The following is a 21909-nucleotide window of genomic DNA, read 5'->3' as shown; positions in this document are numbered from 1 at the left end:
GCCTTCGAGATTGGCAAGAGTATAATAGTTCGCTACGTGCTTCCCTTCTTCACTTCCAGAAACGATATTTAATTAACTTATGTAATCAGAAAATAAGAATATAATCGTGAAACACGTTTTTATCACCATTCAAGCTACAAAAAGACTTACTTAAGATTTACTTTACATATATATTGAGATCCTTTACGTCCGAACCAAAGTCCTAACATTTTTGAAAATGTAATTTTCCGAAGATATGAATAACATTTGTATCTCGATTATCTGGATTAACGCTTTCGTGAAACAGAAAATTCAAACGCTACGTTTCGAGACTTTTCCTCGAGGAACTTCCTTCCGCCACGAAAAATGGACGCGCTGAGGGAACGCGATCGATTCTGCAAGGGGGGGTCCGCCGTGGATTTAAAGCGCAAAACAGCCGACCCGTAACCCACACGCGCAGGTATAAGTTCTCGCGCGGGAACTTAATTGATCTAATTAAAAGTACCCGGGGCAATTTGTAGCCATCTCGCGCGCGTAATTAACCGCGCGGAAAATGGGGGGGGGAGGTCGGGGACTCGCCACCGCTCCAATAAAAACTGGTCGCGCTTCCAACATTCGGACATGTTCATCATATACGCCCCGCGTAATGCATAACCGTCATGCGATGCCCCCCTCGCTCGCAAATTGCAGCAATAACGCGCGCAATGCCATTGCAGGGCACGGCGGCGCGGTGGGGAAAGATCGGCCGGTTGGAGGAAGAACGGTGCTACCGCTCTTATTTTCGCGTTCGCGTGTTCCTTTCGCGCGCCACGACGCCGCGCCGCCGCGCGTCCATTTCTCACGGATTAAATGCGCCGCGACCGTTCACGTATGTACGCGCGCGTGTTACCGGAGAAGAAACATGTACGCGCGCGCGCGCGTTCGCTGGGAGGCACTCGTCTCGGAGTCATTTTATTTCAATTTCATAGTAATCCGCCGTCGCGAAGCTCCCGCGTTTTGAATTAACTTCGTTATTATTAATGATCCCGCAAGCGAGAATAAAATGGATGGAAATGCGTGCAATTTAATGTGTGCAATCGCCCGATCATTTATTTGACGATTAACGATTGTCGCATAAATAATTGTAATTCGGATATTAATTTTTCATTAGATACATATGCACGTAATTTTTATTTTTTATAATTGACTATTCGTCATCGCAATATTATTTAATTATTATGCTTGAAAAATATAAGAATTATTTATATTAATTAAAAATATTGAATTATTTTGTTAAGAGAGATATGAGCTCATATAAAATGAATAAAAATCAAATAATTTTTAAAAAATCTTTTTCGAATAACTAACACGAGTAAAAAATAGGTCGAAATCCATTTTATTAATAAAATAAAGATAAAAATACAAATGCATTAAAAATCTCGTCCCGTGGCAATGTCCCTTGGCCGTTGCTCTATTTTCCACGTCAAACGAAACCGTACTGCCGCCGTACATTCTTATTCTTTTTTTTTTTTTCTGACGGAATTTCCCGCGCTCGGGTGAAAAACTGCGAGGCGCACGCGTAACTTCGCCGACATTATTTGTGCATATGGCGTTGAAGGTCTTCATACCGCAATAGAGAAGAAGAGAGAAAGAGCGAAAGGGAGAAGCGAGAGAGAAAAGAGGGAGAAGGAGAGAGACGGCTAGCGCAGGGCTCTACACGTGTCTCGTGTCATGAATATTTGTCTTTCGCATAAACTCCGCGAGATCAAACGGCTGCCACGGTGGTCCAGAAATTGCATCACGTGCGCGGCGTCGCCCACGTTAAACAGATGCGCGATGCAACTTGATGTGCGACGCACAGCCGCCGCTCAACTATATCGGAACGTTATCATTCCACCGAGCATATCGGTCGTAGTAGCATTAGCCTCTCGCGCGTTATCTCGTCGTCTCAACGCTGGGAAAGCGCCGAGATACACGAATGCCCGTGTAATCGTCATTAATCCATGCCCCGACGCCGAGGGAGAATTTCCTCCTTCTGCGGCCGACACTTATACGTACGGTGATTAAGGACACGGCGGTGTCGCAACCTCGAAGCCTCCTCCGTTCGTCGTAATCGAGCCGCGAATTAACGATCGTCGGTGGAAAAAGCGAAATCCGACCGGCAGGTATATATATATATATATATATATATATATATATATATATATATATATATATATAAATGGCACCCGGACGAACCTGGCGCGATTTCTTTCTCCCCGTATTTATTACACGTTTATTTCGAAATAAACAGACCTCTCTGCGAGGGAAAAAGAAAGAGGTTTCTCTCGTCTTCCGCGATACCTCGATCGTAAATTCTCGCCGCCGCGCGAGATCAAATTCGCGTCTCTCCACGCGCTGGGCGTTATTCAACGTGGCTCCTATTCTATACACGTGCTTTATCAACGGTAGCGCGCGCGTTTAAGATTGCACGATATGATGCGTTCTCGTGAAATCCGGCGTCTCGATAGAGAGGACGTTTGTCGTTTGACGCTTCGCGAAATCCCCCGAGATTAGAGCGCCGCGCCGTGTCGTTTGTCTCCCCGCCGGAGAGCCAGACAATGTATACGCGCCGTTTGATTTATCTTTGAGTCTTCACGAATGCGCTTTATGAATGCGCCTTCGCCGTGCCGCTCTCTCCCGTCGCAATCGTCTCGAATAATGTATCCCAGCTCCCAAGCGGCTTTTAGCGTTGACTGCCGCGCGAATTAATTTCGCAGAAGACCCGTTAAGGATCGCGCAAATAAACGGCGACGCTCGTTTTTCCGCGAGGGACGAAGAGGGGATAACACGGAGGTAACACGGAGGGAAAATTTGACTTTATTGTATCCGGTTCACGTTCATTCGCAGCTGAATCTTAGCTCCCGTATTCGCTCGACGGAAGACGGCGCGTCGTGTTATCTTCCGCCGCGCCGCGCCGCGCCGCGCCGCGTGGCTTTATATTCACGTTTAGCAGATGACAGCGGAATTTAATGCCGCTGTTTGTTCCACGCGCGGCGGAGGATGTAGCGTTTTCGAAATATGTGACGTCTTCTTGTTGTCACCGGGCGAAGAAAGAGCGTCGCTTCGTCCCGAAATCGTTCGCGGACGCCCCGCCACCGCCGCTGTCGCGAAAAACACGCGATACGTATTTTCGCGGCGAAAATAAATTCACCGGCGAGATTTGCACCGTCCCGCTTTTCTGGATGTCCCGACGGGAGATTTCTGGAGACGTTCCAAAAACTTTAAAAACGACGACCCTGAGAGGTACGAGCCGTGACTCACACGTCACACGGGTTCGTTGATGATCGGCGAGCTTCTCCGGCGGCGAGACAACAACCGCGGCTGAGTGACGCGATGATCGAAATGTCGATTCGCGATTTCCGAGAGCGACGGAAGGAAAACGCTGCTCTTTAGCTGCTAAAAGTATTGTCCTGCTGAAAATTAATTCACAGTTGCGACGCACGTACCCCGCATCGCTGCTGTTTATATGTCAGTAATTTAATTCTAGCTAGCCTTATTTTCGAGTCCTTAATTCGCCACACTCCGATCTACTCTACTTTGTCATTTTCATTCTAATTAATATTTTTAAGCTTGTAATGTATATAGGAATTGGAAATACAGAGTTTGAATAAGATATTTAGGAAGATATCAGGTCAAGAAAATTATTTGAGTTTAAATCGTACTTATTGTAAGAAAAAGCGGTCCGTCCACTGGACTACAATTTAGCGAGCTAGGGTTAATCACCGAGCGCCGATAAACAACGTTTCTCTGAGGTGCTTTTCATAAAATCAAAATTAGCGGCCGTTAGTCTCCGACGATGAACCGAGGTCGATCTTTTATTTTTGCTCGTGGTATTGTTTCCGACAGCTGCTCGTAAAGAATTGCACCCGAGAAGTCGTAAACCCGCGGCACCTCATCTCGATGCGTCTCCAGGTCGGAGAAACTGATGTGAGAACGTTGACGGGGAAGAGTGCCAACAAATCGTTCGACGGACTTAAGTCGTCGCGCTATCGCGAAATACGAGACACGGATCGCCGTGATTCACCTTTATCGAGCAAGCAACACAATAATTATCCCGTGACAATTAATTTCCTTCAATTCCCCTTATTTCAAAACTCCTTATTGCGCTTCCTCGAACCAGATTCCGCGGCAAAAAATGTAATTGCGTTCGTGCGGTTCTGATGTTCATTGCGTGAAATCGATATGAGCACGGGATATAATTCGATCGTTTCAAATTTCATCGCTTTAAAATGTTTAACTGCGTAAAACGTCGCGATGATAAAGCACAATGAATTCCGGAATTCACTTTGAGAGAAACGAACATGGAGTGTAATTGTCTCATGATAAATGCATCTCCATTTGTACAATGGAATAATTGCAATTAACTGCGATATAATAGAATGTAATGACGCTGTAAATACCTTCCAACTCGATCGTGATTTATTTCTTTCGAGTATCGTGGATAGCGCAATGATTTTCTTCAGCCTGACCGATACTTCACCTTTACTCGAGCCTTTACTTAAAAATTTTTTTAATTAAATTTCAAGGCAAAGAACATTCAGCTACGTTCAATCGAAGAGTGCCCTTCAGAGATCGGATTCCATTTTTTCAAATTTTTTTTTAATAGAAACGATCGCGTAAAGTTGCAACATAACGGCGTGTAATGCCGCCGCGTTACATTGTCATTATCTGAATCGAGCTCGTCTTTCAGCTGCGAGGGATGCAAGGGATTCTTCAAGAGGACCGTGCGTAAGGATCTGTCGTACGCCTGTCGCGAGGAGAAGACCTGCATCATCGATAAGCGACAGAGAAACCGCTGTCAGTACTGCCGGTACCAGAAGTGCCTGACGATGGGGATGAAGAGGGAGGCGGTGCAGGAGGAACGTCAGCGCACTAAGGAGCGGGATCAGAGCGAGGTGGAGAGCACGAGCAGTTTGCACGCGGACATGCCGATCGAGCGTATCCTCGAGGCGGAGAAACGTGTCGAGTGTAAGATAGAGCAGGGAAATTACGAGGTAAATATATTCGCGCCCGTGATGAAGATATCGCGTGCTTGATGCGTGTCGCGTGTAGGCGTATCCCCTCCTGACGGGAGGGAAAAGCGGAAGTTTAGATATGTATAATAGTAATGACGAAATGGCTGTTTAAGGATATGTATGTAGGTCGCTATTATAGATATGTCTTAGGATATACAATTTTTAATTGTAAGAATAATCTCGCGGTATAAAATAATAATTTATTATGTATGTTTATCACACAATTTATTATTCCTCAAATGAATCACAATTCTTCACTCACAGCTATAATCTCTTGTAAAGTCAAGGCATACACGGGATGAAAAATCGAGGATCGAACTCGGAATTCGATTCTCCTATACGGATCTATGCGTCACCCAAATTAAGAATTTATAATTTAGATTTTAATATACGTTGCAAGATAGCGCAAATTTATGTACGTGAGATCTTTATAAAGATATAGCTTGAACGTAGTTTTATCGTAGTTTTTATAGAGATATATCTGCCGTTCTATAAAGAATCTCGGCGTTGTAATTGTCATTAGTGGTTGTTCGCAGAACGGCGCCCTGCTATCCCATCGAAGCGCACTCTCCACTAATTCGCTACCTTTCTGTAATGCGCAGAACGCAGTGTCGCACATTTCCAACTGCACAACGAATCAACAAATCTTCCAGCTGGTGGCATGGGCAAAGCATATCCCGCACTTTACGTCGTTGCCGGTGGAGGATCAGGCGATTCTGCTCAAGGCTGGCTGGAGCGAGCTGCAAATAGCTGCCTTCTCCTACCGTTCCATCGACTCGAAGGACAATATCATTCTGACAACGGACGGCTCGTTGCATCGAAATGCGACGGGAAATGCGCTCGGATCCACGATATTCGATCGCGTGCTCTCGGAGCTGGTGTCGAAGATGCGCGAGATGAAAATGGACAGGACCGAACTCGGATGTCTTAGGTGACTGGCAAGAATAATCTTTAATATAAATCTTTAATAGAACTCTGACGATTGAATTGACGTGAAACGGAAACTGACTGTTTGTCAATGTCTTTGCCATTCATTCTTTTCTTCTTAATTCTAGGATCGTATTTTTCTCTTTTTTTTTCTTTTCTTTTTTGACATAAGCAAGCTAAATGAAGCGAATCCAATTAACAAATGGCTTTCGATCTAATATCAATATTATTTTTTAATGTGCAGATCCATTATTCTTTTTAATCCCGACGTGAAAGGCCTCAAGTCCGTAAATGAGGTCAGCCTGCTGCGCGAGAAGATCTACGCCGCTCTAGAAGAGTACACCCGCGTGAACTGTCCGGAGGACACCAGCAGATTCGCCAAGCTGCTGCTTCGCCTGCCATCAATCCGTTCGATCGGTCTCAAGTGTCTGGAGCACATGTTCTTCTCTAAGTTAATCGGCCAGGCGCCGCTCGAAAGCTTCCTCACGGAAATGTTGGAGTTACCGTCGGATCCTTAGGAGCAGAAGGTGTGCCGCGTTGTGGGGCACACCGATATGTAAAAAAGAAAGTAAAGAAACGAACACAAGAGGAAGAAGTAAAAGAAGAAGACGACGACGATGACGATAATGACTACGACTACGACGAAAGAGGATAGGACCCGCATTCGAGTCGAGTTTCGCATTCGAGATGCAACGATTTCTGTACTACGTCGCCTTTCCCCCGCGTCGCAGTATAGACTATCCGTGTGTCGAGCGAGGTGGAATTTACTTACTTCTCTTCATCGCCACCCCTCCCCCCCGTCTCCTCCCTCCCTCTCCCATTTCTCTCCTCGCCTTGTTATTTATGTTTTTGTTAGAGCTTAGCGACTCTTATGTCCAGCGTAAGGAGGCGGTCTTACTGGTCGACGACGCCACGCACATACGGGAAAATAGTGACATAAGTGCGTGCGTACGCGTCTGCGTCTTTGTACAGCTTGTATACGCCTGTATACATCTGAGCGCTGTCTGACAGCTCTGCGGTCTGCAATTCAGGTTTCGATGTTGTCGGTCGATAATTAGTTAGTTAATTAGTTAATTTCTCGAATCGGTTAAATTTGTTACGACGGTTAGCGATACTTTACAAGACGCAAATGCAATTCGTAGAAATTTACTTCGACTTATCCGGTGGATGAATAAAGTTTGACGGTGTTAATTTATGGAAAGCTACATAGACAGAGAATTATCTGTACAAAATATTGTTAATCACAATCGCTGCCTCTTTAGCCTGCGACATGTGTCGTGCCATCATCCGAGCGAAGATCGTGTCCCACACGATATTTCGTGCCGATCGATCCTTGGTTCGGACAGAATATCGCGTCTTCGTCGGACCGCACCTTTCACAGTCACCGAAGTTCCTAGAATTATTAAGTTTCTTTTTTTATTTTTGCACTTTGTTACTTTTCGGTCTCTCTCTCTTTTTTTTATATTTTTCTCGTCTCTCTTTCTCAACGTCGCGGGTTGCTTCGACAATGCCGTTTTCAACGGCGGACGCTCGACGAAGACGCGATTCTGTGCTCGCGAGTTCTCGGACACCTTTACATTCCAACTCTGCCTCGATTCGGATCGTTACTTTAAAGAGCCACTATTTGCATATAGATATGTATACATACATACTTGCATCAAATGCGTATCCCCTTACGCTCAGTGCGCAAGTTTAACGATAATTTATTGTTTTGTATTTTAGAGTATAGGAGAGAAAACGAACTTACTAATTCATTATTAATTAAATTAAATATACACATGGTAGTCCCCTTTTTTTATGCAGCGTGTGTCCGTGATGGAATATCAGAAGTGCAACAATCGGACGTCAGAGCGTGCGAACGAAGTATTTACTTTCAAGGTGTTAGGGTTTCCGTTTATCTCTTTGTTTCCTTTTGGTAAAATGCACGCTCGGATATATACTCGGATCTTCTTCGTTAATCTTTTAATATTTAGATTTAACGATATGACAAACTCTTACTACGCGTATACACATTTGCAGTACTGGATTGCTGTCTTCTGTGTCCGGTACAAATTCGACATGGCAGCAAAATAGAGTAGAGAGAGTATAGACATTTAACTTTATCTCATAGTATACTGGCAGTGAGATTTATTTTCCCCCGGAGAATGTTCAATGCACGAAAGCAGATTAAAAACAAAGATGCAAGAGCTCTCGAATCTTCGAAAGAAAAAAAAGAGCTGTTTCAGATGTATAATTAAAACTATAAAAATCTTAACATACGATAAGAATTAACTACTGATCGTGGACACAAGATTAAGATAGAAACCCTCTCGTTGTTAGTAATTTACAGAATTGTGTATCACATGACGTGAGCTGATGGATCCGACAGACTTGTAAATTACATAAAGCAGAGCATCATTCCGCAAATGTTTGCTCAGCGGCTTATTTTCTAAATTTAAATGTTATTAGATATATAAAGATATATATGTACAAAACGTATATATACATATATATATTTTTCTCGAGACTGTTAATTACTATTCTATCTGTTAACTATTTCTACTTGTGAAGAAATTGGATTAACGACATAATTTATGTGATAGTCAAATTTTAATAGTTTTATGTCAACATCGCGTTGACTCGGTTCTTCGTTTGGAAAAATTTTTAGATGTGTAATATTGTACAATAATTTGTTCATTTAATAGAGATACGTAAACGTTTATAATATTAGATTTATACGTATCGTTTTTTTTTGTAACGAATTTATGAAGTTTGATGATTATAATTAATGACTCGATGCAATTATGTTGTAAAAAATGTGAGCGTTCAGATGTAAAATTATTTTTTTATTTTAAATAAAATCAATTGTGGAATAATATTTCATCATTTTTGCGAATGTTGTACAAAATATTTGATGCTTTCTCGGACTCTTTCAGCTCTAATCATTGATACGATTTACTCTACTACTCTAGAAATAGTAAGGGAATGATCATACTTACTTCAATAATATAAATTATGATAATATTATTGTATATTATTAAACATATTTCTATTTTTGCGTGAATGCCTACGATTGTTAGTTGTTGGTTATTGTTATCTACTTGATGAGAGTTTTTAATGTTATGCGTACCGTGGGAAACAAAACACAATATTAAATTCATAATTTTTTTTATAACATGCTGGAGTTACTATTCATTTCAGATGCCTATTTTAGCGGTTTTTTTTTCTTTATCATTTAGGGAAGACGAGTTATATTTAATGGCATATTAATGCGGATGCAGGAGCAATATCGTGTATGTAAATCGAATTAATTTCCCATATATATACATATATATATATAGACGTGATTCAAGTCACTTTTGATTTATTAAGTAGGAGCGCAGATAAAAAAAGAGCGAGATTTTATTAACCAAACTTATCGTTTGATTGTACAATTGTTACTTGAATACTTTTATTGACGAAGCACCTGACCAAAATTACCTCTGAACAATCGCGCGACTAGCGATCACCTCTTCAAATTCCTCACAAAATATAAAAACGATGCTGTAAGTGACCATTAGGATTGGAGGGCGCGAATGAAGCTACCTGTGAATGAAGTTTCATATAAATATATAAATGTTAAAAACGGAAATATATCTATACATATATATATAAATAATATATGAATATATATAAACCGAATTCTTTCACAAATACAAATGCAACAACCTCAGTAGTGGTCAGGAAAAAGAGAAAAAGAAAAGAATTAACAAAGATAAACAGATTAATGAGCTCTATGTCCTGCGATCAGATACATTATATAAGGTAAGAGGATTTTACAAGAGTGGTCTTTGGAATGCCGTGATGTTTTACTAAAGCATAAATAACACACTGAGCTTCTTTCGCGAAGCACCGTTCGGGAAGAAAATGCTGGATCGCGTGCGTGTGCGTGTGTGTGTGTGTGTGTGTGTGTGTGTGTGTGTGTGTGTGTGTGTGTCTGTGTGTGTACGTGGGTGTACCGAGTATACATTAAACTTAAATGCTTTTGCCATACTTCTTTGAAGTATCATTGAAATGGTACGATGCTCAAGTCGTGTGTAGTAACAATCTTATCTAGTAACACTGTCCTGGAAGAATCGGGTGCGCTGTGTAATATCTTTCTGTACAGTAAAAATAGCAACGGATATTATATTTTACTTTTGTATCTATCGTATATCTTCTTCGCTTTTGTGTCTTGTACTTATGCAAACCCTGGACATACATTTTTTTCCGTTGCATGTCGTTCTTTTCTCTCTCTCTCTCTCTCTCTCTTTCTCTCTCTCTCTCTCTCTCTCTTTCTTTTCGATAATTTGAACGCCTGACACATTTTTAATTTGTGAAATCCCCGTAGCTTTTTCTGTCACTTCAGTATTTAAAAGGCAAACGACAGGGCATCTTTTCATAGCATATTGAAACCCTTTCTACGCACCCATTCTACATAGATCAGTACAAATAAGTTTAATAATAATAATAAATAGTAATAAATAACAATAATAATGATAATATTAATAATGGTACCGATAATGTTAATAATATACCGTTTACTCTTATCAAGCGCGCAAGTTATACCCAACTTAACAACAACAAAAAATAGTAGCAGGTGTCCTACTATAAAAGTATCGTACCTTTAACGAGCTAAACTGTAAGCCAGTATGTTACATCTATGTATAAACGTCGTACAATTTACGTATGGGCAATCTCTAATTAAGGAAAGTTAATAAGTTCAACTCTTGTATGACTGCCATTATCAAATATTATTTCGAATAATTATCGTAAATGCGATACTCTCCGCGGAGTCGGCCGTTTTTTCATTATATCTCTTCTGGCCCGCGCGGAGGAGAGCCGTGAACGCGCACGTTTATACACACGCAAAAAAACGTTCGTTGATAATTTCGAATTAGACCTTTCTCTCGCGCGCGAGGACGACGAGGCGTGTTTAAAATATATTCTTAGGACTACATTGGAAGAGAAAAAAGAAAAGCACTCCGATTGCAAAGGATATACTTCGATCGTGAACTGTAATTGTATATTGTCGATAAATGTTGAATATGTAACATTCCACTTTACGGATTAATCATTAATCGGCGAATGCATACGAATGCCTATCGAACATCGCTTCTTCTTTGTTTTTCACGCGATACAAGTCACCGATATATATATAATAGTTCGCTCCGTTTCTCGTATAGAATCGTCGAAGCACCGCGACTTTCGATGTCTCCCGTTTGCGTTACGGTGGGACGTTGGCGTGTTGTACGATAACTCCGTCGCAAATGTTAATTTATTTCACTGGCTTTAATAACCAACGACACTATTATATGGTTGTGCTCCGTTAGATAGCAAAGCAATATAGTTAATTGTACATGTGTGCACATGAGCATATATATATTTATATAATATATATTTTATATACACCAATATATTATATATATTTATTTTACGTATATATATATGTATTTTTTATGTGCATATATGTATGTGTGTATGTACATCCCTCAAGAGTCCATCTCGTATCTTTTTAAGCTGTATAAGTTATATGGATTTCATTTAATAATAGTTGACGGAACGAATTCTTCATTTGCGCATCCATTTGTAGATTACGAAAAAAGATCTGTCTCTACATACTTATACTATATTTACTACTAAACTATTAAGAAATACGCTTTTGTAAATGTACACCTTTTTTCAAATATATAACGGTACGGAACATGTGCAAAGAGTATCACGTACGGCGGGCGTCGAGTTCTCAGGTGAGGAGAGAGCGAATGTTTTAGGAAGAATAAGAGTAATATATTCACACACAGAAAGCGAGATGAGGGTATATAAAATAATATGTAGAAACGTAAGAGAGAGAGAGAGAGAGAGAGAGAGAGAGAGAGAGAGAGAGAGAAAGAGAGATAAATAGAGATCCCGATGTAGAGGAGGAAAGCGAGAGAGAGAGAGAGGGAGAGAAAGAGAGTGAGACTGAGAGTAAGAGAGAGAGAGGGTGAGAGAAATTGTTGAACGGCAAGAATGTGCAAAACAAGGGGAGTGATGCTGATGAGTGTACTTGTACAACAGTATGGCTAGTAACAATCCCTGAGTAAAGAAATATAATGTACGGTTTCGCGCCAAGAGATAGATCGTCTATTCTGACTTATCTAAATATAATATTTTTATGAACTGAAAAAGACTGTCATATTTTTGTACCATTTACAGACCCGCCCCTTGTACATCTTTACTCACATTGTACGCTTACAAACAGATAAATAAGTCGATTGATTTTCTTTTTTGCAGTATAATTTATTAACTGTATTTATTAGAGGCAGACAAGTTTTTTGTGCATCATACTTCCGCATACGAAGCAGTAAAAGTTCATATCTTTCACATAGTCGTTCGATTTATAATGGACAAATGTACAATTACGATTGCTTACACATGTTACGTGTGTATGTAAAGTGCAATATGTGACATATATATATATATATATATATATATATATATATATATATACATGGCACTTCTACTATTTTAAGGAAAAAGAAGCTGAATGTAATAATTTAAAATAACAATATATTTCCGAAGCATCCGTATCTAGTAAAAAATGTATGTATATATATATAAAAATGCTTGAACGCATTTTAAATTATAAAACTTTCACAAATACGTATGTCACATTCATTAAACTACAGGGAGCAATCAAGGGGAACGAAGGAAGATATAAATAAATCGAAATGTGGAGTATAAATAAAATAAAAATTATCGAAAAAAAATTTTTTTTATTTACGATGGACATATTAAAGTCGAATATGGTTCAGAAATTGCCACTTAATATGGATATTAACATAATTGTAATCGTTACATCATCGATGTAAGTCCATCACTGCAAGTTCTTTCCCCATCTTCCATTTTTTAATATATATAAATAAAATTACCTAATACGAAATTGGACACGAAAACGAAAACATCATTATACATATATCTTTCACAACTAATTGCTTGCACATTGTTATAGAATCCTGTTGCCACTTTCCCTCATGTTACAGAATATGTACAATTAGTTATCAAGAAATAGTCACTAACGGAGATTTTATTGAATGTATTGTAAGTTAGTTGCATTGCAAATTAAGATTGGAAGTCGAACTGGTTTCACATTTTTTAACTAAATTTCACAGCTTTCCAGCATGTGTGCAGTCTTGATTTTCGATTTACCTGAAAAAAACATACCAAAATAAAGATTAGTCTCTATCCGCATCAGTAATATATTAATTTCAGTCAAAGTAAAATATTGCATTATAATTAAAGATGTCTGGTTAACATTAGTCGCTGCGCTTAGAAAGACGTCGCAGCGAGAATCTGATTGCCAATTTAATCTAACATGTTTGTGCAATGACGAACACAAATAAAACGTGTTGGTCATGAATTTTTACATGTATATATATATATATATATATATATATATATATATATTCTATTTAATCTCTTTTTTCCTCTTTTTCATCTCAATTTTACATTAAAAAGGATTAAACATAATACAGCATAATAAATAAATAAAAATAAGATAAGAATAATACTCTTAATTATATTAATAATATTAAGAATATGACTCACAAAATTTGTCCAATTTATTGAGTATCTAAGGGTTACTTAGAACTTTTCTTCTTCAAGACCGTGCTTGAAAAACATGAGTACAGGCACAGAATCGCCATCGATCTCACGGTACTCCATGAGGCCCACAATTCCATCGATGTCCATTGAAGTGCCGGTGAAAAATTGCAATTCCTTAAAGCGGCTTAGGATATCCTTCATAACTTTATTCATATTTGTTTTAAAAACCTCTACTTGATCAGGTGACTTTTCCTCTAGCTTCGCCACTAATCTGCAAACAGAATTTAGCAAATATTTTTAGAATAACATGCATAGAACACACGTTACTTACAAATATATGTTTTTATTTATATAAACGAATAGACAACTCATAAATAAATAGAAAAAAATTCTTTCATTTTATTACTCTTCTAGGAAAAGCTATATGATTCGTTTGAAATTGTTACATGAGTAATTTTATCAATGAGTCACATTAATGTGACTCATCTTAATTCATTAACCTTAAAAGCTTGTTAGTAATTTCTTAATCTTTACAATATTTAAAAAAATGTTAACGTGATGCAAAATAGATATTATTCAACTATGCAAAATATAGTAGTAGCACAGGGGTTATTTAGTTTTACCATTACCGCAATGTGGTGGCCGCGCGCGTCTCTACCGAGATGGCAACACATTAATTAGCCGCGTTTTCTCGCGAGCGCTCGATCGCGCCGACTAAATACATAAACAAATTCGACAACAATAATCATCGCCCTGATCGACACTCTCACCGACGATCTCATCATTATCATCCGTGATCGACATCGACATACGTATCCCCAAAATAAATTGAAACCAATAAATCTACATAGAAGATACTCACTTCTTCATGTAGTCTTTGAGGTACAACGTGTAAGACTTTTTATCTCCAAAGGCAAATGTTTCCTGAAGGCGATGGTTCAACACAACGTCCACGCCAGACTCCACCGCTACGTCGGTACCTTCGTCAACCTCCTCGGCAGACGGATTAAAACCAGCGATTTCAACGTCACCCGACCTACGGGTAATTAACTAAAAAATTAAATGTAAAAATGTTACGCCATTTTTCTTTGCGTAAGGTACTTCGTAAGTAACATATATATGTACCTTGCCATATACTTCGTACAGCACGTCGTCTATCAGCTTGATTTTGTAGGTATCGGAGAACATCTCATCTCCTATAAAATACATACAGAAAATTATAATCCTAGAGACCCAACCCATGCCTGATTTTTCCTTTTTTTTTCATAAATGGTCACCTCAGGCGATTTTTACATCCCAATTAAAAGTCACTGTTATTAATTACGCATTGCATATTTTTTATCGCTCTATAATTTATTAGTATTTGAGAACAATATGTACGTATATATAGATTTATTCAACAGTTACACACTCTGGGGGGGGAAACCAAAAAATATTGAAAAAATAAAAAATGATTTGAAATTACTGTAATATTTTTTTTTCGATATTGGGGTGTAAAAATCAACTCAGGCGCCTGTTCTCGGATTAAATATCTTATTTCGTGCGGACTCTACATTACACAATCTTATCGTAGCTACACGTTGCTCCGGCAATATCACGAATCTTCGAGAACATATGGGGAGGTTAGGTATATGATGGAGAATGTACACAAAAGCTAAACTATAATAATCGCGATAATTCGTGAAAATCGTGCAAAATCGAGGTCATTGCGTGTAATTCCATGCGGAGAAATGATAGGAAGAATATTTCTCCATGTGTTCGAATATCGCCGAATTCCGCGATGCCATCATTTAGGCATTTCGCTCTTCGCTCCCATTATTGTGTCTCGGCGACGAAAGATGAAAAATACTTGGCTCACGCGATCGCGCGAGTCGTTCTTCATTTACTCACCGGTGAAAATATCCTTATAAATCTTCATTGTGGAAGATGGAGAAAGATTCAACAGCAGCTAAAACTAAACAAGACACGGTCACCCAAAAGAGCGCACCGGAAAAGAAGGAGACTCGGCGAAGATCTAGCGATGAGCGTCTCTCAAATTTTCAGCTCTGACCAATAACCAAGACTGTCAAACTAAACTGCGAAATGCGCCGACTCTTGCCGTCCTGACATCTAGTGGGAATACAGGCGTCCGCGCCGCGCGCCGCGAAAATCGAAAGCCTTGAAAATTCGACAAGTATCGGGAAAATTCATTAAAAAATATACATGTACGTACAAGCTCTGAAATATGACAAACGACACTATAGACAAATCTCAAAAAATATGTTTATTTTTAATATTGCTATGGATCCTTTAATGCGAGGCATACTCTCTTGAACAAGATTAGATGATAAAGAGTTAAATTGTATAATGCTGTTGAATATAATGCTATAGCCAACGAGAAAGAGCGGCGAATGCCGTCGCTCGACGCTCGGTGAAGAAAATCGAAGCTCCGAAATACACATGTGACACTCGAAAAATATGTTTAATATTTTGCTATGGGTCCTTATTATAATTTATAATTGTTTAAGTATAAATGTTTTTCCTAATAGCGTTTTTTCTTGGCTGCACTATCGCCCTGCACTGCCCTGCACTACCCAATAGCGTTGCATTAATGTTGCACTAGTGTTGCACTAGTGGGCAATAGTGCAGCCAAGAAAAAACGCTATAAAATTCTCTTCCAGTGTGTCCCTATTAATTATTAAGATGGCAGTCCAGCATCATACTACATTGGGCGCGTTCCAGCAGACCAAGCCGCTCAGTAGCAGTCGAACGCGCGATTGGCCGCGTTCAGCAGACACAACTGTTGATTCGTCTTATCAACACTCTGCGTCGATTAGTTGGTTCTAAAAGTAAGAGCCAATCACGTTCGACTGCTACTGAGCGGCTTGGTCTGCTGAACGCGCCCATTGGCTCTTACTTACATGGTTCAATGTCAATGCTACAAAATTTTGTGTTCGTTTTTCTATGTTAGTCGATAGATTTATATGTAAATTTTCTAGTCACCACACAGGTTTTTTGCAAAGATTTAGCGAGGGATAAGTTATGGGAAATTATTGGAAAAAATCATGGCGGCATTTTTTATGACGAACCTGAAACGAGAGACAATTAATAAGCGCGTATCTGTACCTATCTATTACAATAATAAAGCACTTTCCGCACATTACAAACTATGGCAGTTGCATTATATACACTATTTTGATTATGAGCCGTATTCGGCGAATTTTTCTAAAATTATTCGATCAATAGAAAAATTTAGAAAACTTTATTTTCCAATACTCGAGTATTTATTCAATATTCGGTTAAAAATATTAATTTGTATTGTATCATACGCACAACTTTGTAATCATTTTTCTATGAAGTATTAAGAGACAAACCTGTAACTGAAGTATATTTTCAGAACTAAAGTACAATTTAATTCGCTAATACATATGTAACGTTCGCGTTTCCTCGCTCGGAATTCGCTCGCCAGGCCAGGGTGAGAAAACGTGGAGACACTGGTCAGTTTCACATAAAGCTATTTATTCACACTATTTACAGTACAGTTTGATGGAGGGCGTGAGTGTCAGTGTGTGTGTGTGTCGCTCCGCTGAGCCGCAGTGTACGTGTACCGGGTTGATGCGCGGTCGGACAGAGACGGACTCGCGGACAGGCGCGGAGGCACGGCTGCCTTGCGGATTCGCGGGTAGGCAGGTCGGTCAGGAGCTCAGTCGGGGGCGCCCAACTGAGCGGCCCGTACACCGGGAGCGCCCGGCTTGAAGACGGGAGCGCCCGTCTTCCGTACGGCGGAGGGGGTCGGGAGCGCCCGACCCCGAGGCAGGAAAGGGCAGGTAATGCCAACCGGGAGCACCCAGCTGGGGAGGCTGGGGAGGCCCGTACCCTGGGAGCGCCCAGGTGAGAACGGGAGCACCCGTTCTCTGTACGGAGGAAGTCGTTGGGAGCACCCAACGTGGTGAAGCGGTCTCGGAGAGAGGTCGTGTCGGGAACAGGAGTCGGACGTCGGACAGGACTCACAGGACTGGTCACTCGAGTCGGCTCGAGTCCCCTATTTATACCCCGAGTGCGGTCGGTGGGGGCTGTCCCACCACTGGGGCTGCCCCACCGCTCGGTTGCCCCACCGCTTGGGCCCAGGAGCGCACGCTGAACATGTGCTTAGTGGCCGCCAGGGCCGTAGTGCTAGTGACGAATACGCGTATCGTCACACATTTTCTCTATCAAACATGTTCTTTATAATCGCAATTCTCGTATCATTCATTTTCTTTAAGAACAAGTACTTATGTTCACTTTGTACAAGAAAAAAATTTACTTGGACTAATTAATACGTATGTTGATGCATACGTATGTTGATGCACAAAGTAGGAACATAAATATGTATAAATATTAGATATACCTATTCCTAATATATACGAGAATATAATCTTTAAATATACCTCTTTTAAGATTCATTTATTTAACTCATAAACGCTGCGATAAAATTTCTTCTGTACATGTTTTCAAAGTATTTAGCACAAACTTAATATCATTGTTATCCAGACTAGCAGATATACAAAGTCTAAGACTAGGCCTAGGTAAAATTCTTTCCGTTTCCAGATAGGCAGGTAGTATGATCGCCAAGTTATTTTCTATACATTTGTTAGAAATTGCAGATAGTAATTTCTCCTCTGTGGCACGGTCTTTCTGTTCTTTCAAATATACATGCTTTAAAGTCGATTCTGCGAAACTAGAGCACACCAACATCGGGATTTCTTTGAGACCGTTGTGAATCGACAAGGCGTTATTTTTCAATGATTGAAATACTTGTAAATTATTTTCAATCATGTCTAAAGAAATGATAGCAGCAGATGCCAGGAGAGGTGGTTGAGACGCCGAGAAACAGTAGCCAAGCCCAGATAAACGTTGATGATCGATGACAAAGGTTGATCCCACACAAAAGCCTCCAAAAGTTCCCATAGAGTATTCTAAAGATCCTAAAAAATATGTAGATATATATTATCATATATACATTTTCATATACTAACAAAAAATATCTCGCTTAGGGATGTGCGAACTATTCGAATTCGAATTTCTATGATTCGAATCCAAACTATTCAAAAATTTCGAATCTGGATGGTTCGAATACGAATCATATACAGGGTGATGCCTTATTTATAATTTCTTATGTGAGCTCCAATATAGATATTAATTTATTTATTAGTAACAATAGTTGCCATGAAGAAGACCAAGTAGGTCGAAACGTTGGCTATACCGCTCGTAATACAGGCCGAAACATACGATTTTCATTTTTTAAAATTGATTCAGTACATTTTTTTTTCCATGTCTTCTTCGAGCTCAAGGAAATCGACCGTGATTGGTCTATTTCCTTACGGCCTTACGATTATGACTAAAACTTTGTTACGTGCAATGGCCTTAACAGAAAATACGAAACGTCTCTGATTGGTTACGCGATACGCGTTACGCGGAAAATATCAGTCCATGGGGCCGGGGCCTTACAGAATAGGCCCTTTAGTTTGTAAGTGACCCTGTAGTAAGGTCGAAACGCTTTGCACGTTATTTATTTCAATTTGTAATACATACTACGTTTACGCGAGCGTTACTTCTGTAGTAACTTACGATAATTCCTTCGCGTAAACGGGATTTTCCTTCGCGTAAACGGGATTTTGTAGTAACTTACGATAATTTACTCCGCGTAAACGGGTGAATTATCGTAAGTTACTACAGAAGTAACGCTCGCGTAAACGTAGTATTAGTACGTTGTACCTATACACCTGCCTTGTACTACGTTTACGCGAACGTTACTTCTGGTAACTTACGATAATTTACTCCGCGTAAACAAGTAAATTATCGTAAGTTACTACAGAAGTAACGCTCGCGTAAACGTAGTATTGGTTCGTTAACTACTTTTTTAATTTTTTGAACTCTGCTCTTTTATTATTTTTATAATTATAATTGTCAATTAAAAATTATATTTCAAAAATTCGAAATTATTTGATTCGCTTCAATTCGAATGGAACTTTGTCGATTCAATGTTGTTGATTCAAATTTGAAAACGGAAACAAAATTTGATTCGATTCGACTTGACATAACAAATCCTTGATTCGCACATCTCTATTGGCTTTAATTTCTTTTTAGTTATTATATTAGTATTAATTAATTTTTACCTATTATCATGTCTACTTCACTTCTGGGAATGTTGAAATATTCGGTAACGCCTCTTCCGTTTAGACCGATGGTACCAAACGATATCGACTCGTCAATAAAGATTCTCAATTTGTACTGTCTGCAAAGATCCAGTAATTCAGGTAGAGGACAAATGTTTCCTGTATTCATATAAATACCCTCTATGATCAGAAAACGTCTAATTTTCGCAGCCCATTTAGGACGTTGTTTGTCCGCTTCCTCCTGTTTCATCAAGAGATTATGTAGATCTTGAACATCATTATGTTTAAAATATTGGATATTTCCTCGAGACGCGTCCAATCCTTTCTGCACAGCGAAATTTACTCGCTCATCCACGAATATCAAGTCGGTACGTTTACAATAAGCTGGGATTATGGTCGACATAGTAGCGAACCCATAGGAATATGTTATAGCGTCTTCCGTGCACATGAAATTGGCTATACGTTCTTCTAGCTCCAGGTGCACGTCGATAGTTCCATAGAAACCTCTTGGTCCACAAGTACCAACGCCGTATTTCTTGATAGCCGCCTCGGCGCTGTCTATTAGCTCCGTATTGTCACTCAGGCCCAAGTAATTATGCGTACCCAAGTTGAGACAATCCTTGCCATTGACCGTTATCCGCTTCCCGATTCTAGAACTGATGTGTTTGGGACTCAGCGAAGGATGGTTCGCTGGCGATTCTGGTACGAGGGACTCCGGCCGCCACTCCGCCAGTTTACGCTCCACCAATTCCTTCGAGGGTACCGAATCCTGGCCGACGCTTCGTCTCTTGGAAATAAACCACACTATCCAAAGCACCAAGATCGCTTCTAGCAGAGTGTGGTAATGCGGAAGGGTGTCCCGCAAGATCTCCACCGATTTGACGAACAGGAGTTTCGTGCTCATTTTTCTTGACTAGTCCGAGTAGAAAGAGAAATACATACTTATATATAGAGAACGCAGGCACTTTCTTATCGTATGACAAAATATCAATTATAACTAGAATTATATTTATATACATCTCTACATTTCTTACGAAATGAAAACATATGCGACGAAAGGCTGATAACGGCTGCGTATATTGCTATGCTAGCGGAGTTTCGGCTGAACGCAGCCAACGATAAGCCGAATTATCAAGCCTCCCGGGTCACCAGCACGGGCCACGGACCAATGACCCAATGAGGTTAAATTTAAATCTATGAGATTGAGTAGTTGGAGCTTTTAATTTCACATTGGAGAGAAAAGGAGAAAAGAGATGAACTGTGCAAGAAGTTCAAAAAATTAAATAGAATTTGCATCAGATATATGATTGGCATATGCATTTCTCGGTGCGTATGAATACATGATTATTTAAATTGTTTGAATATTGAATATTTATAATAAATATATTCATAATAAATATCCAGTAATTTTGTAAAAAAATAAAAAAAAATAAAAAAAAATTTAAAAAAAAAAAGTTAAAAGAGCTTTTATATGACAGAATCATTATTTTTGCGAAACGGAATATGATAAAAATACGGTATATATATATATATATATATATATATATGCACCCGCGCGAATAAGGAGCGGCAGATTATTTTATTTATTATAGTTATTAAAAAGCCAAAATCTCCGGCTCTTTAGCGCATATCATAATTTCATAGATGAGAAATAATCTAAAAGACAGAATAATACTTTTACGAGGTGAAATATATATATATCCATGTCGAATGTCGAAGAGTCGAAGTCACTTTTTGGTAGCGCTGCTATCGAGGGATGTCTAGGGGATGTCGGTTTAAATTTATTTTGAAAGTTCCAACCCTATGTTAGTATGTTGTCCTTATCAGTCCTCATTGCGTCAGATAGCATTGAGAGACCTCGTGATTTCCACGCGCGGAAATTCGTGTGCGTGTTCTACCGGCGTCGCTTTCCATCGTCGTTCGTTTCACCGTCCTTTCAATACTGCTTTACGTGGATTATTTTGGGTAAATAATGTTAATTTTAGATATAAGGAATAATATTTGTTTGATAAATTAGAAGATATTTCTGCGAGATAAATGGTAATTCGAGGATTCGATCGATGAACTTTTTCTATTCAGCGAAATTGTGCGAAGCACCAAGCGAAAATTACCGTTCATGCTGCGAAACGTAACAAAATCGCACGTTATTGATTATGATGAATGTAAATCGAGCCAGATCTCGCGTTATAATGCGGAAGGTAAAGGCCGTCGTGGCACATAGAAAAACTTGAGCAATAAACAAATCGGTCAAT

At 39.5% G+C, this 21909-nt stretch overlaps 3 protein-coding genes across 12 annotated transcripts in view; 1 reads left to right on the top strand and 2 right to left on the bottom strand.

Moving 5' to 3' along the window:
• Usp (retinoid X receptor ultraspiracle) overlaps window positions 1-12106 on the top strand; it is a 74480-nt gene extending 62374 nt beyond the window's left edge. For all 9 annotated transcript variants that reach the window (XM_077413681.1, XM_077413673.1, XM_077413654.1 and 6 more), the window contains 3 exons: window positions 4691-4994; window positions 5618-5946; window positions 6187-12106. In XM_077413681.1, coding sequence (XP_077269807.1) covers window positions 4691-4994; window positions 5618-5946; window positions 6187-6460 — 907 coding nt within the window. In that variant the 3' untranslated portion in view covers window positions 6461-12106. The remainder of the gene's footprint in view (window positions 1-4690; window positions 4995-5617; window positions 5947-6186) is intronic.
• A 568-nt stretch (window positions 12107-12674) lies between these two features.
• On the bottom strand, window positions 12675-15572 carry Tctp (translationally controlled tumor protein). Its single transcript, XM_077413749.1, has 5 exons — window positions 15414-15572; window positions 14649-14719; window positions 14386-14573; window positions 13527-13794; window positions 12675-13127 (listed from the first exon to the last, which is right to left on the bottom strand). The coding sequence occupies exons 1-4, from the start codon at window positions 15439-15441 to the stop codon at window positions 13563-13565; spliced, it is 519 nt and encodes a 172-aa protein (XP_077269875.1). The 5' UTR covers window positions 15442-15572; the 3' UTR covers window positions 12675-13127; window positions 13527-13562.
• A 1158-nt stretch (window positions 15573-16730) lies between these two features.
• Window positions 16731-21021, bottom strand: LOC143900876 (serine palmitoyltransferase 1-like). Of its 2 annotated transcripts, none has more exons than XM_077412630.1 (3): window positions 20683-21021; window positions 19658-20570; window positions 16731-18466 (listed from the first exon to the last, which is right to left on the bottom strand). In XM_077412630.1, exons 2-3 carry the CDS (start codon window positions 20559-20561, stop codon window positions 17955-17957), a joined length of 1416 nt encoding a protein of 471 aa, XP_077268756.1. In that variant the 5' UTR covers window positions 20562-20570; window positions 20683-21021; the 3' UTR covers window positions 16731-17954. The 2 variants fall into 2 exon arrangements, with proteins under 2 accessions (XP_077268756.1, XP_077268746.1); XM_077412620.1 differs by having other exon boundaries at window positions 20692-21021.
• Window positions 21022-21909: the final 888 nt, after the last annotated feature.

The sequence above is a fragment of the Temnothorax americanus genome, unplaced genomic scaffold (genome assembly GCF_048541705.1).
Source record: "Temnothorax americanus isolate GAGA-0224 unplaced genomic scaffold, ASM4854170v1 Scaffold10, whole genome shotgun sequence".
In the NCBI taxonomy this organism is placed as follows: Eukaryota; Metazoa; Arthropoda; class Insecta; order Hymenoptera; family Formicidae; genus Temnothorax; species Temnothorax americanus.
The sequence above is the reverse complement of the archived record's forward strand: the minus strand, read 5'-3'. Positions and strand labels throughout refer to the sequence as shown.